At 37.5% G+C, this 16032-nt stretch overlaps 1 protein-coding gene across 2 annotated transcripts in view; it reads left to right on the top strand.

The window, feature by feature from the left end:
* Positions 1–15643, top strand: part of POLD3 (DNA polymerase delta 3, accessory subunit) — a 56251-nt gene extending 40608 nt beyond the window's left edge. The window contains exons 10-13 of one of the 2 annotated variants that reach the window (XM_081278848.1): positions 1271–1377; positions 6008–6126; positions 7714–7792; positions 12772–15643. In XM_081278848.1, the coding sequence (XP_081134974.1) occupies positions 1271–1377; positions 6008–6126; positions 7714–7792; positions 12772–12974 (508 nt within the window). In that variant the 3' untranslated portion in view covers positions 12975–15643. The remainder of the gene's footprint in view (positions 1–1270; positions 1378–6007; positions 6127–7713; positions 7793–12771) is intronic. The other variant, XM_081278847.1, reaches the window with a different exon arrangement.
* The last annotated feature ends 389 nt before the right edge of the window (positions 15644–16032 follow it).

Here is a 16032-nt window from a genome sequence, read left to right as displayed (position 1 = left end):
TCTAGTTTTTCTTGGATCAGTTTTGAGTAAGTTGTAATTTTAAAGGAATTCTAAGTTGTTTAGCTTATTAGTATAAAGTTGTTAATAATACAGCTTTGTTCTTTGAATATCTGTGGAATCTGTAGTTATCACTAAAAAATTCATTTTTACATTTATTTAAAAAAAAAACATTTATTTTTTAGTTGTAGGTGGACAGAATACCTTTATTTTATTTTCCTGTGGGGCTAAGGATCAAACCCAGTGCCTCACACATGCTAGGCGAGTGCTCTTCCTCTGAGCCACAACCCTGGTCCCTCATTTTTACATTTCTGATTGGTGAGAAACATTTCTTTTTTTAATCAACCATGTAAAAAGTTTATTAACTTTATTTTTACCCCCCAACTGACAACTTTTTACTTTAATTTTGTTTTCTATCACATTGATTTCTGCTGTTTATTATTTCCTTTTACTTACTTTGAGCTTAGTATATTCTCTTTCTAGCTCAAAATAGAAGAAAGGTTGATATTTAAAAATAAGTAAGACATAAGGTGCTTGATGACAAAGGATGTGTTTTCTTAATTCCTATTTATTTCTAACACATGATGTGCCCTGGATAAATTATTTGTTGATTAAATGAATTTTGGTGGAATATCCAGAGAAGCTAAATAATATCAAGATGAAGTCTAGGTTTTTTTATTATTCATAAGAATCACCTTATGGCCTTATGTCATGTCTTTGTTCCTATTGGTTTTTCCCTTTAAAATATTTCTCTTTTCTGATGAACTTTTACTTAGATTTTAAAGTTTTCAAGTAATAGTTATGCTTTGTATCTTTTTTTTCCATTAAAATTTATTATATTGTATTATATAGCTGGTCATGTCAGCCAGAGCTTCTTGAGAACAGTCTTTCCTTTATGATCTTTGCATCCTCTGTGTTTAGCAAAGAGCCTTATATATAGGTAATAGCTGCTTATTTAATTCGTGTCAAATGACTAACAGGCCAATTGGGAAAGTAAGAAAGCATTGAGAAAAATTCTTGATAACCTGGTTGCAGTTGCCAGTGGTCTACAGAGAGCTAGAGAAATTTTTTATTCTGGTCACCTTCTGAAGTGACCTAGCTATGGTTGGTTGACAGTATATCCTTAAAAAGAATCTTTATTGGTATACTTTGATTATTCTTTTCTATCCTCTGTCAATTAAGACCATGAGTTATAAAGTGAGATTCATAGGAGCATGTAAATACTTACATTTTTGCTGTTTGTAACATGCTTAATTTATTCTGATGGCAACAGGGGGAAACGAGTAGATTTATCTGATGATGAAACAAAGGAAACTGAAATCATGAAGAAAAAGAGGCGAAGAATCAAACTTCCTCAGTCTGATAGCAGTGAAGATGAAGGTGGGTATTGCTATTAATTTTTTTACTAAGAGTATCAATTCTTATGATGCTGAAGGAGCTAAAAAAGTAATTTATTATGGGTTATAATGAGAGCAGTAATCCTAGCACTGAGAGAATATAGCATCTATTTTTGTTTGAAATCTACTTTAGCCTTTTGACCAGAACCATGATCTTTTGGTAACTCGCCAAAATAACCAACAAAAAGGGAAAGAGGATAAGTACTATTAGTATACATACTGTCTAATACATTTTCTTTCTTTCTTTTTTTTTTTTTTTTTTTTTTTAAGGGGATGTATTCCTTTGGCTACCTTATTGTGAATCTTAAGAATTGTAATGTTCTAGGCACCAGGGATATTGGTGTTCCACACTATAGAAATAAAATCATGGTAAAAAAGTTGTTGAAAGGGAATGTCACTATGGACCCTTCTAGTTTTAGACCATGGGCAATGTTAGATAAGCAAACAGAATAAGAGCAAGACTCTGGCCAGGAAAATTAATATGTTTTTTACAAGAATGTCAAGTATTCTTAGGAACCAAGATGTCATACCACATAATATAGAGGATAGTATACATAGAGAGGCTAAAGAGAAAGATAGCTGGGCTGAATTTATATGCTGGATATGCTACCTTCAAAGTCATGCTTGTAAAACCAGTGGTGAAAAGCTTAAGCTACCATGATCAGTTCTCCAAGAATTCCTGGCATAAACCATTTTAGGTACTAGGGGGAAATCCAATCCAGAGGAGTTCAGTATCACTAAAAAGTACATGCACAATGCAAATAAATTGATACTAAAAGGGATTAAAGAATAACGAGGAACTGGGGTTATAGCTCAGTTGGTAGAGTGCTTGCTTCACGTGCACAAGGCCCTGGATTCAATTCCCAGTGCCAAAAAAAAAAAAAAAAAAAAAAAGCAAAAGAGGAATCTACTGTTACTGTCAAAGAGGTTTCCCACAAAAGGATAGTAATAAGTGAGTTAAGAAACAAATTGTATATGTAGATGACTGTATTGCAAATGAACAGATCTAAAAAATAGCCCTAGGAAGTTGAATCTCTGGGGTAGAAGTACCATTTTGACTCTTACAGATTTAGATCCTGCCGTTCAGGGGTAAGCATTAAGTATTATAGCTTCTGTTTCTGGACAAGGCTTTGAAACCATCAGCCTAATATACATTTAAAAGGTAAACTAAGGGGCTGGGGTTGTGGCTCAGTGGTAGCGCACTTGCCTGGCATGTGTAAGGCATTGGGTTCGATTCTCAGCACTGCATATAAATAAATAAAATAAAGTTTTATCAACGACTAAAAAAATATTTTTTTAAAAAAGGTAAGCTAAGCCTAAAAATGTAACTCCTGTGGTAGAACACTTGCCTAGCATGGTGTGATGCTCTGGGTTCGATCCTTAGCACCACTGGGAGAAGAAGAGAGAAGAAGAAAAAAAACCAAAACACTAATTACTTTAGTAGTAGTGAGAGTCAGTTTTAAGTCAAGGAATTACTGTGGTTGATTGAACATCATTACATAATTCTGAAATGTTCTCCCTAGTTTCTGATCCATAGCCCACAAAAATAATAATACCCATGGGTGATTAGAAATATGGGTGGAGCTATTTAGTTTGGAAAGGAATGTAAAGAAATGTGATAGAGGTGAGCAATCTAAAGTAACAGATGACAGAGAGCAGAGGCTCTCAATTATTTTCCCCTGGCAAGATACTTTTTGGCCCCTGAATTTATAAACCTAAATTTATAAACCTCTGCCATTTTATTCTTAAATTTCTTTGTCTCAAAGCCAGTGTTATTTTAAATCTTTACAGCCTCTAACATATTATCATTTTATTTCTGTTGCACTAATTATATGATGTTAGCTATCTTAAGCTAGTAGTTAGCAGGGAAGCAGCAAGAATGGAGGAAATGTAAGGACTTTGAAGTTGGACTGTGTTTAAATCTCCCCTGCACCACTTAACTATGTGACTTTAGGCAGATGACTTCACTTCTTTAATTTCTTGTTTCCTCATCTTTAAAATACCTTTCTTAAGGTAAGGCTAGATATTTTAAAAACTTGGGTCCTAGGAAGCTGCGAATGCTTTCCAGGAATTCTAATTACCCATCTCTGCCAGAGGACTCTTAACAAACAAGTGGTTCCATTGCTGGATCCCTGAAATTAGTTTTACCACAGTTCTTATTCTGCCCCAACAAAAGTTGCTTTCCTGGCTTAAGTTCTGTTTTACTACTTCAGTATCTTTCATCTGAAGAGTTGCAGATTTGCTATAAGTATATTTAAAATACACGGATGCATCCAACTTCCATAGGTTTATGTCACTAAAAATATATTGAGTTAGAAAGCTTGACTTGATGGTAAGTACTAAGGCAAACTGACATTGTATTCTATTCCAGCATATGAATGTGGGCAATTTTTTTTAAATAGTTGTAAATGGACAGAATGCCTTTATTTTTTTGTTTATTTTTATGTGGTGCTGAGGATCAAACCCAGTGCCTCATGCATACTAGGCAAGCATTCTGCCGCTGAGCTATAGCCGCCCTGGGCAAATTTTTTTTAAGAAATGTTTTTGAAATCTTAGGTGTTTAAAACACATAGTAGAGATTTGTGGGGTTTTATAAGAAAAAATGATTAGCATTTGTTAAGTCTAGAAAATTTTAGTTTTTTCTACCCTTCCTTAAAATATTTTTTAAAGTTTAAACAAAGTAGTAGATAAACATAATTTCAACTCAGAAGTTTTATAATAGATAGTAATCTCTATCATCTGAATCATTTAATTGATGGTTCCTTGTCACTTTTCTCCCATCTGCTCTCCATCTTCCAGGCATGGGTTGAAATTTCTTCTTCATTAAGGACTCTTGATTCTTCCTCTGTTCTCTTCCCTTTTATGAGGGGGGGATCACAACAATCCTTTATTATAATATTTCTCTTGGGGATATGTTAAAGGAAGAGTCTGTGCTGAATCTTCCTTAACTTGGATGTACCTCATCCTAAATTTAGTTCAGAAAATTATTATTTTTCTTTATTAAAAAAAAAAAAAATGTTGCTCTGTGGTGCCAGGGGAATTGTGGCATCCCTGCCTCTTTGAAGCACAGAGTCTGGAGGGTGGTTGTGGGTAAACACACAGCTGCAATGCAGTGTGGTAAGAGGGGTCTAAGCTGGTGCTACTGGGATTAAGTGTTTTCCTTGGATAAGTCAAGTGGTTGCAGAACTGGAAATAGAATAAGTAAATTTATTACTGTGAGTACTCAAAAATCCTTTTCTTTGGCTTCCTTACTGCTTAAACTTTCCTCTGACCACTGTAACACATCTGCCATTATGGCCCGGTTCTTAACAGCTATTGCTTTAGCACAATGGGTGCTTGGTTTTGGGGTGTGACACTCCTTTTGCTTGGGCTCCCATCATGTGCTAATTTCCCTGAGCTGGGTTAATAGCTGGACCTCTTTGCCTTTATGTTCTGTCTTTTGTTTCCCAGCACTTATAAAGTTTTGGGGCCCATTTCATACTCGAAGTGTGTAATTTATTGTTTCATTCTGGCCCTTGTTCTGCTTTACCTCTTTAGGTCATTTGGCCTTGAACCCTCTACTGTCATAATTTTTAATGCTGACCTAATCAGTTGGGAGAATTTTAGATCCAAGACTTGTACAAAGAATTTGAATGCAGCCAGGAAGTTTAGGGAGCAGGTGAGGCTAAGCAGCTATCCAATCCCCTGACCAGCAATTTCTTTGTGGTGATTAAGCAATAGGTCAGCTGAGGATTTTCATTTTTCTTCTAATAGGGCCTTGTGCTAGGACCACTGTTTCTGCAAATGTTGAGAAATGATGGGTTCTCTTTGGTGCACTCTTAGATGATACCACTTCCATAACATCATTTCTATCCTAAAAGTGTTCTTTTCTTCACTCTTGGTATAACAGAACAAGCCTGGAAATAGTTCCCATACAAAATACTGAGTTTTTATTTCAAAGATGATCTGTCCCCCAAAGTTCATGCTCTTAGCATCGGCAGGAAATTTTCAGTCTTACAAACACCTCAGAAGATTGCAAATAATCCTCAGATCACAAAGACTGGCATGGAGCATTTGGTGTAATCTGAGGATTACTCACACTTACTTAATCTAAAGAGAAAATGTCTGGTCATGAATCATTAGGTTGCATGGATAGTTGGCTTAGGAAAGCTGTGCAACCAGACTGACTTGGGTTTAAAACTTCTGGTCTCAGTTACAAGCTATGTGACTTCGGCAAGTGAAGGAATCTCTCTGAACCTCTTTTTACTCAGTTGTAATATGCAAATAGTATCTGTCTCTTAGGGTGGTTGTGAGGGTAAAGTAAAATATATGAAAGATGGAAGGTGATCAGTTCATATTTATAAATCAACTTCATGCCCTGACCAAGTTGTAAAATAAAGCATTTAGCTAAAATGACTTCTAAGGTGCTTCTAGCACTAATAATTTTTGATTCTTTGATTTTAGTTGTACAAAATCAATGTATATTTTAAAGATAAGTTCATAACTGCAAAGTGCTTGGTTGGCCTCAATTACTGTTTGCAAAGTCCTCTTTGCTGGACATAGAGATGCCAGTGGAGAAGTTCTACCAGCCTGGGCTTGTAGTTCTCTTATCTAAGCTTGTTCCATTATTTCAGTCTTCCCAGACTCTCCTGGGCCTTATGAAGCTAAGTCACCATCCCCACCTCCTCCTGTATCTCCACCTCCTGATCCCGTGCGGAAGTCTGAGCCTGAGCCTGAGCCTCCTTCTGTCAAGGTAAACTTCACTGGGAGGCTTCCTTTCCATGTATCCTTGATTGCCCAAGGATCTACAGTTACTATTCTGAGTCATTTCTCTTGCTGTAAAAATCACAAATGCCAGTACATGGTTCTTATTTTGCTCCCCTACAGATTGACCAGAATGGGTATTCCCTCTCTTCTCACTAAATGGAAGGTTTTTTTTGTTACCAGGGATTGAACTCAGGGGCACTTGACCAATGAGCCACATCCCCAGCCCTATTTTGTATTTTATTGAGAGACAGGGTCTCACTTAGTTGCTTAGCGCCTCACTAAATGGCTTTGAACTGGGGATCCTCCTGATTCTGCCTCTCAGGCCGCTGGGATTACAGGCGTGCACCACTGTGCCCAGTTAGAAGGGAGCTTTTATTTTGTTTTATTTTACTTTTGTGGCACTGAGGCTTGAACCCAGGGCTTTGCACATGTTAGACAAGTACTCCAGCCCTGAGCTATATCCCCAGCCTAGAGAGATTTATTGAGGGTCAGTCGTGGGGAGGTTAGAGATGGATTTGGGGAGCGGTTTTGTTTTCCATGACCTTTAGTACAAGGGCTGCTGTGATGTGCAGCTGCTGTTGGAATTGTGCGAAAAGAAGTCCTGCTATAATTTAGTGAGATCCTGTCTCAAAAAAAATAAAAATGTCTGGAGAGGTAACTCAGTGGTACAGCATCCTTGGGTTCAATCCCCAGTACTACAAAAAGCTGGGAAAGAAAGAGGTAATGCCTGCATCAGATCAAAGTGTGAAAGATAGAAGGGAACAAAGGACTCATGAACATTTGTTGCTTTGGTAAAGTTCTTCAAGAAAAGAACTGGATGAGAACAAGTGGGGAAATACAGTTTTGAATATTCTTCAACTGTGCGTGCCTCTATCAGTGTAGGTAGTGAAGTGTTGAGAATGGGCACTGACAAGGGTTTTTTTCTTTGTGATATTGTCCTTAATTCATTGTGTTAAGACTTATTTAAATCTTGCACTGATTTTGTCTTTAGCTGAAGGGAAGAGGGAATGAAAGAGACCCATGGAGTTAAGAGGAAAATAATATTAGTAATACCTGTTTCAGTCTAAACTTGGTGGGTGTAATGCCATTGAAATGCCAAGGCTGACCATGGCAAGTGTCTATGGCCTGGGCATTTACTAAGAAATCCCTGGTCTGATTTAAGGACCATTGCTGTGTGCTTCTCTAATATCTGCCCCCATTAAAGCTCTTACACAGTATATTGCAATGGTCAAGAGTCAAGAGTCTTCTTGACTCTGTTTTCCACTAACATCTTTATCCAATTTGTCTTTTTAACCATGGTGCCCATACTACACCACAAAAACTTATTGGCAGAATGAATACAGTTCTTTCCTCAGCATGCTACTTTCCTTCTCATCGTCACTGAAACATCAAATATGTACATACGGTATATCTAACTTATCTGTGTGGTAGGGTTGGTCCTCTTTCAACTTTTTAAATCATAATGGAATACTGGGCAATGGTTGTTATCGATTAAAAAGCTTTCATTGTTTTTCTCTACAGCTTCATTTGTCAACTTAACATTGTATCCTCTGATCTTCCTCTGATCTTTTAGAGTTCAAGTGGAGAAAACAAAAGAAAACGAAAACGTGTACTGAAATCTAAAACATTTTTGGATGAGGAAGGCTGCATAGGTAAGACAAATTTGGGGCTCCAAATCCAGAGAGAAAGTTATTCACCACAGAGATGTACCATAATCCTATGTAGAGCAGTACATCTCAGAATGTGTATATAACTCACCCCCAAGTGGTGCTGATGTTGCTTGTCTGTAGCCCACACATTAAGTAGTAAAGTATAGAGATGCTGCAACTATAGTCAAAACACCCAGGTTCTTATTTGGGCCATACATCGTAAAAGTAAGTGCTGAGATCTTGTCTAAAGATCTTGTTATTTCTGGTGGGGAGTTGTTTGATCTGTAGAATAGAGGGCAGGTACATACTTTGCCTGAATGTGGGTTGTTATGAAGATTCAGGTGAGGTAATTAATTATCTTTAAAGACTCTCAAGATGGAAATCACAATACAAAGTTAAGATATTGTCATGGATATCGAGAATGATTGTTTCTTGAATTTGAACAGTGGGGAAAAAAGCACCTACAGATGATTAGACTCTGAAGAGAGAATCAAGAGTCTTTGGTGTTTGGTCCCGTTTGCTCTTAGAAGAGTATGACTCATCCAGATTGCTTCCTTTGTTTCTCTTTGTAAGCCATGTTAGGTAAAAGCATGTGCTTGTTATGAAGGCCCAGAAGGGAATTAGAATTCAAGTTTTGAGTCATTAGCTGATTCTTCAGAAGCAAAATGCTACTTCTGCCCTTTCCACAGTCAGACCAGACTTCTGTGAGGCATTTAGGATTTAGCACTTGAGGCCCAATGAGATGCTCAGATCCCAATACTGTGCTTTTGTGTCTGGAAAGAGTTTTAGATTTAGGTTTATAAACCTCTTGTTGGTTGGAGCACCCACAATTATTACTTCTCTCTCTTGTGGCACTAGCCACATCTTGGATCTTCTAGAGGGGTTTTTTCCCCTTTCTTGATTTCCTTTTCTAGTTCAAATTTCTGTCTTAAAAAGTTCGATCAGCTTTGAAGAATCAACTTCTAGGCAATGTGGTTATTAAAACTTGTGAAAACATCTGTCTGTTGTGTGCCCTATCCCATTAATTACCACTTCTCATTCCTCATAAAAAGCCCCTGCCATATTTTAAGATATTTTTTTAGTTGTAAATGGGCACAGTATCTTTATTTATTTATTTTTTCAAATGTGGTACTGAGGATCTAACCCAGTGCCTCACACTTGCAAGGCAAATACTCTGCCACTGAGCTACAGCCCCAGTCCAGCCCCTGCCATTTTGATGGTAGCATGTGATTAGGTAATACAATTCCTTACATGTATGAATTCTCTTTTCATGCCAAATTTCTTTTTTTTATTTAATTTTTTAATTTGTTCTAATTAGTTATACATGACAGTAGAATGCATTTTGATACATTATTATATACATTGACACAATATAAATGGATTATAACTTATTCTGTTTTTCATGCCGGATTTCTTTGACAAGTCTATGGATTCTTGACTTTGAGTGTGAGTTTATTTTATGACTTTTTGTTGTTGTTTTGGTTTGGTTTTTTGGTTTTAGTATTCTAATATAGTTCATTTTCAAGACAATGGTTTGGCCATTGGTGGTAATAAATGTATGTACAATTGAATTTCTTAGTCTTTTTTTTCCCCCTCCCTCTTTTAGTTCAAAGAGAACAAAAGCACCAGTGCCAGATTTTTCCTCCTCCCCCCCACCAAAAAAAAAAAGTTAAAGATATCTTTATGACAATTCATTAGGAATTTGTGGCTAATTACTTATTGCTTTGTGCAAGACACAGTACTTAAGTTTGACCAGATGTGGGATGTGGACTTTTTTGTACTTCTGTCTTCAGATAGGACTATTAGGAGCCTTGGATGCAAGAGTGAAAACTGTGGTAACATTGCACTGTTTTGGTAAGGTTTTTAATCCAAACTCAACCTAATGAATTTTGGCTCTGGTTACCAACAAAGGAGTTCTGCTTTCCTCTCTGACATGGGTGGATTTCTAAGAGCCAAGTAGTTAAATGGAAAAGATACCTGGTAATAGCCAAAAATATTTGGTTATTTACAAGATATTTGATAATAACCAAAAACCCAGATATTTTGTTAATGGAAGCTGAGAAAGATAGCATGTTGTTTAGCTAAAAACTTGGGATTTTTAAGTCCAAATCTCCTTTGTCCTGTAGTTTTAAGTGGCTACAACTTTGAACATAGAAACATGCCTTTTAGCTTTTAAGGTGTACTGAGTGTGCTGCTTATGAAATTTTGTCAGTGCTGCCCTGGCTGTTTTTTAACTCCCCTAAGCAATGTATTACACAAAATTGGCAATGAGGCAGCCAGTGGCTTCATTAAGAAGTAGTGAAATAACAAACTAATTGATGCTGAAGTATAATATTTCAGACATGCTGCCATTTGAATACAGAATATAGTTTATGAAGTAGCAAAGGCTTATACACCAACTATTAGTAATGGTTTCGTTTTTATAGATGGATCTTCAGACTTTGCTAATTTAAAATATCGAATAAATCACAGCTCATAATTTTGCCCCGTTAAGCCAGTTACATAATGCTTTTGAAGATGCATGTGAGATGGGGTTGGTGTTCTGGGATCCTGCTTTCTATTAGGTAGTCCATGGAAATTCCCTAAGTATTTTCTCAAAAAGACTGAAAGATTTCTCAATTTTTACTGACTACATGCATTAGTTAAAGATCTTGCTAAAATTGAAATTCTGGTTCAGTAGGCCAGGAGTAGGACCTAAGATTCTTCATTTCTAATAATTCTGATGTCTCTAGTCTGGGGAGCACAATTTGAGTAGCAAGGCCTTCAGAAACACTTGATATTCTAGGCATGGTGGTGCACACACCTGTAATCCCAGGAACTCAGGAGGCTGAGGCAGGAATATCACAAGTTCAAAGCCAGCCTCAGCAATTTAGTGTGACCTTGTCTCAAAATAAAATTTAAAAAAAAATGGGGCTGGGGTTGTGGCTCAGCATGTACAAGGCTCTGGGTTTGATCCTCAGCAACACATAAAAATAAATAAATAAAGGTATTGTGTCCAACTACAGCTAAAAAATATTTTAAAAAAGGTCAGGGGTGAAGAGGGAATATGGCTCAGTGGTAAAGTGACTCTCGGGTCAGTCTCTGGTACCAAAAAACCAAACACACACTTGATATTCTTTAAATATGTGTCTGTTTGTGTATATGTATACACGCATATATAAATTTCTTAGCATTTAAGTTGGTAGGAGTCATCAAAGCAAGCTCTAGGCTCTTGAAAGTAAAGAAATATAGGAACTCTTAGGGAGGGGATTGTTAATTATGCAACCCTAATGGAATTAGATGGATAGTGTGAAGGAATGCTATAGTGGTAGTAGTCATTTGACCTTTAGCATAGTCTATTGTGCAGGAAAAAAGTAGCACTAAAGAGTACTTGCCAAAGACTGTTAGGCTTATCTATATATCCTGAGGTACAGTGTTATCCCCATTTTAACAGGGATGGGGAGGACAATGACAAAATAACATCCCCAGACCTGCAGCATCAGAGTCATCTGGGAACATGTTAAAAAAGCAAGTTCTCAGTTCCTGTCCCATACCCACTAAATCTGAAACTTTGGAGATAGAATCCAGTAATGTGGTGTTTTGTGTGTGTGTGTGTGTGTTTTTTTAAGATATTGATGGACCTTTATTTTATTCATTTATTTTTATGTAGTGCTGAGAATCAAACCCAGTGGCCTCACACATGCTAGGCAAGTACTCTACCACTGAGCCACACCCCTAGCCCCCAGTATTGTGTTTTAACAAGCACACCAGATGATTCTAATGTTAAAGTTTGAGAGTATATAAGTAACAGACTAGGTATTAGAAAACAGATATATTAGATTCCAAAGACTAGGCCTTTTAGAACAAGTTAACTAATATATTAGAAAGAATTATTAATAATTTAAGAGTTCAAAACTGTTATGTTCTTTAATGGGGAAAATACCTTACATTTTGATACTTTGAGCATTTATTATACATATTAAGATACTCTTTTCATCTGAGAAAAGATGTTTTCCACCACCTGCTGCAACCAGAAAGGCTGAAAAAGAATTTAGATGGCATTGATGCTACAGCTCTCTAAAGTTGCAGAAAGGTGGCATTGTACTTTGACTTGTGGTTGGTGTATGTAATACAGTAGTAGTGAAGAGATCCTCATCAGTTCTGTGACATCATGGTTAGAAACCACTGTTTCTGCCTGAGCCCTTTAGGATTTGCTTACAGTGAATGACTACTCACTGGTGTAGTTCTTTTCCAAGTTTCCCTGGAGAAGGATTTGCAGGGTTTTAGTGGCAGAACAACTTATGCCTTCAACTGATTGGAAGGAAGAAAACTAGTAACTTTGCTTCTCATTTTGTTATTGCCCTTTCTTTAAACTACTAAGTATTTGATCTGCTAGGATTTGCTTGGGACAGTTATCTTAATGATGTAGACTTGTATTTAATCTTGGGTTATTTTGTAGTCACTCAAAACTAAGAACTGAACTGTTGAGTAATTAATGTCCAGTTCTCTGTGCTTAAGATGTACAGAGTGTGAATGACATCAGGATGGAACTAGCCAGGAGGGTCCATGACAGTGAGCCTGACCAGACAGAGTGGGGGCTTCAATAGGCCAGAAATTTTAACACCAGGAAAACCAGCAGTGGGAATAGGCAAGCTCTGTGAATAACAGAGATAGAACCAGTTAAAGCATGGTATTATAAGTAGGTGTCTGAGACAGATGACTCAAATGTAGAGCTCGAGTAGTTAGCTAGCCTAGAATGGGACCCAATTAATGATAAAGGCCCATTTAATGGCATGAGGAAGGAGGGATGAATGTTAATTCTTAGCCTTGCTAGGAGGCTATGTAAGCTCAGAAGCCCACATACTTTCTACCTGAAGCTAGATATGGTCTCCCAGTAGGAGAAAGGTTCAGTTTCAGGGATGGGGTGGGGTGGGAGGCAGACATATCATTCTCTTGGTAAATTACTCCATTTACCCATGTCCCCATTTTTTCCCTTATTCCAGTAACTGAAAAAGTTTACGAGAGTGAATCTTGCACAGATAGTGAAGAAGAGCTTAAGACGAAGACATCCTGTGTCCAAAGACCTCCTGCCATGACTGTGAAAAAAGAGCCAAAAGAGGAACGAAAGGGCCCCAAAAAAGGGACTGCTGCTCTGGGCAAAGCCAACCGACAAGTGTCCATTACTGGCTTCTTCCAGAGGAAATAACTGCTATTTCTGGCAGGTCAAAGACTTGGAGTGGTCAAGGGAGAAGACCAAGAAATATAAACGCTCTCACTTACTATGTAAGTTCATCTAGCTCCTCACCTCATCAGTATCAAAAGACTGTGCTTCTAACCTGTGAGGTTTATATTATTTCTGGTTTTTTAACCAAAAGAGTTATCTGGAAGCAGGAGGCAAAAAGATATTTAAAAAGCTGTTACCTTCTAATGACATTTTTAAAGCACAATCTTTGACCTGTCTAGGACAATTCACTTCAAAATTAATTTGACAGGTTTCATAATTACCCACTGTGCCCCACTCACCCTGTACCCTGATCCTCTTAGGGTTCAGGAAGTGTTCCTTCTTGTTCCTCTGTGTTCCGTGAACTTGTAAGGATGTTTTTATCCCTGAATTCTACTGGATGTGTTTACTACTTCCTGTGTTCTCCTCTCCCCACTACCACATTTCTGTCCCCTTGCCTCATAAAGCTGTTTTCTGTAAATCTTAAATCTTGGTTGGACTAAAAGCTGAAACAAAAATCATCTTGTAATCTCCTTCCTCCATTATATGGTACACTGACACCTGGCTACAGACCCAGGACATTGCTTGCATTCTGCTTCTTTCACAAAAGCTCTCTAGACCTTCCGTGGCAATTAGTGGTTAGGGAAAAGCCTCAGGCAGGGCACAAATAGAAATTTAATGATGTATCCAACTCCACCAGAAATTACTTAGAGTCAGCATGGATGATATTAGAGGAGTTGTCATGTTGCTAACACGGGGTATGCTGAATACTGTGCTCTTTGTGGTTTCTTGCTCCCCCACCTTTCCACTTTCATTACCTAGAGAGGAGAACCCATACAGTGAGATGAAGATACAAAAGAGAAATACTTCTACATGTAGTGTACAACATGTACATAGAATTTGTCCCTCTCAAGGAAATGGGATGTTCAGAAATGGCAGTTTGCCAGGAAGTTAAAGAATTTAAGACACACATACACAGATGTTGTTCCTCTTTCTTTTTAACTCTCCTATTTGCCTAATAGTAGAGGCTCCTTAAGAAGAGATGGAGAAGCTGAATGGTAGGTCTAAATGATAAATGAAACATTTTCTTTTGTACTTATGGAAAATCATCTACTCCAGTATAGTAACTTTCAAGCAGTTTCCACTGTGGCTAGGCTGGCAGTAAGATAGTGGACTGAGGTGGTGTGTCAGTGATCTTGCACAGTGAGCTCTGGGGAAGGGAAACCAGGCTCAACTTCTGATGTGACTCACCCATAGCAGACAAGGGATGGCTGACCTGTTCCTTCTGCCTCAGCCTGGTGTATATCATAAGTGATGCAATCAGCTGTCTACTGTTGAAGGTTAGGATTGTGACTGACCTTGGGTTAACATGAGCTTCTTTAGCACCCAAGCATGGACTTGATTAAGGCCAGAGGTCTGGGATATGAGTGCTGGCAGTATGTCTAGGACTTGAGAATGCAGAGGCTTTGTATAGCAAGCTGAATCCAAGGCTGACTTGCTCCCAAACCCTTTCTTTTTAAAATGAAAAGGATGGAAAGGCTGGACTTAAAGCTTGACAGACAACTTCTGGAGAAAAATGCCTTATAACAGTTATTTTTGTCATTGCCTCTAGTCATTTTTTAAAATAGGAATGGAAAATTAAAAAGCAAAAATCTAGTCTTTTTTTCTTTTAATTACTATGCTGGGATCTCTAATAAAACTGAATTTGAATTGGAAAAATCTGTTGCTAGTTGGAGTTTCATCTTTCAAGGGATAATGCAAGTCCTGTGATTTCTATGCCCATCATGCTGCCTAAACTCAGAGCTGTCTATGAGGCTAAGTTAGTATTGAGTGGTGACTTTTTTTTTTTTCTCCTTTTCTTTTTATACAAAGTACTCTACCATGTTATCCACATGAGTTAAATAAATTTGAGAAGTTGTTTTAAAACAGTGCTTCAAACCTAATATCTGATGAGTCTGTTATTTGACAGGCCAGCCAGCAGTATGTGCAATTATCTAAACTCCGAACAGAAACAAGACTGGTTTTCAGTTTATGTTGTTAAAACTGCATACCCATTGTCTGAGATGGACAAGTTATTTGCTTCCTTCATCATTTTTTCAGCCCTGTGGGAAATCTTACTTTCAGCCAACCTCATTTTTTAGTTCATTTAGAAGAAAATCTAGTCCTGACTTTGCACATTATATTAGTTTGGCTTCATTATTTGCTAGCTGTGTGTGACCTTGGGCAAATTTTTGAGCCTCAGGTTCTTTAACAAAATAGAGCTAAAATGAGTTACTGTGGATTGTCAAGACTGAAGTAAAGTATATGTAGCATTGGTACACAGTGGCAACCACATAGCTACTCTGCAGATGGTGACCTCCTTTCTGATGTCATGAATGAATGCAATCAGCTATCAGCTTCCTGAAAGTTATCAAGGATCTGACCCAAATGGTATACTGTCAGCTGTTTTGGCTGTACAGCTGTTCTGGTCAAAGGGGGGAAGACAGTTATCCAATTTTATGACAGACTTTAAAGAGTGGATTTTTGTTGTTGGAAGAAAGTGAGATTTATAGATGGGAATATTTACTATTCATTAAAACACTCATTGTGTATCTACTATGAATCAGGACTCTGACTTGGGCACTAGAGGATATAATAGAAACCATAAAATTTGTATCTTTTCCTCAGGATGCAGTGGAAGAGACAAGCCACTGAACAGTACCATATGCAAATACAGTGACAATAAGCACAGGGTCCTCTAAAGTTCATAGAAGGGTGGATGTCAAAACAATCTTTCTGAAGGATGGGAAACCAGCCAATTTTTTGAAGATTGAGTAGGATTTTTACCAAGCTAGAGGAATGGACAGGAATTTCCAGGGAAAGGAGCATGGCTTTTAGATTTTTTTTTTTTTTTTTTGGTGGGGGTGAGTGGGGGAGATGGGCTGTAGAATTTGAGAATGGGAAATATATGAAAAGTGAAGTTGAAGTTAGGGTGCTGCTGAGAAGTTTGGATTCTATTTTGGATAATGAGGGCCAACTGGAAGATTTTAAGGAGTAACATTAG

The sequence above is a fragment of the Spermophilus citellus genome (genome assembly GCF_964194105.1).
Source record: "Spermophilus citellus genome assembly, chromosome: 2".
Taxonomy (NCBI): domain Eukaryota; kingdom Metazoa; phylum Chordata; class Mammalia; order Rodentia; family Sciuridae; genus Spermophilus; species Spermophilus citellus.
The sequence above is the reverse complement of the archived record's forward strand: the minus strand, read 5'-3'. Positions and strand labels throughout refer to the sequence as shown.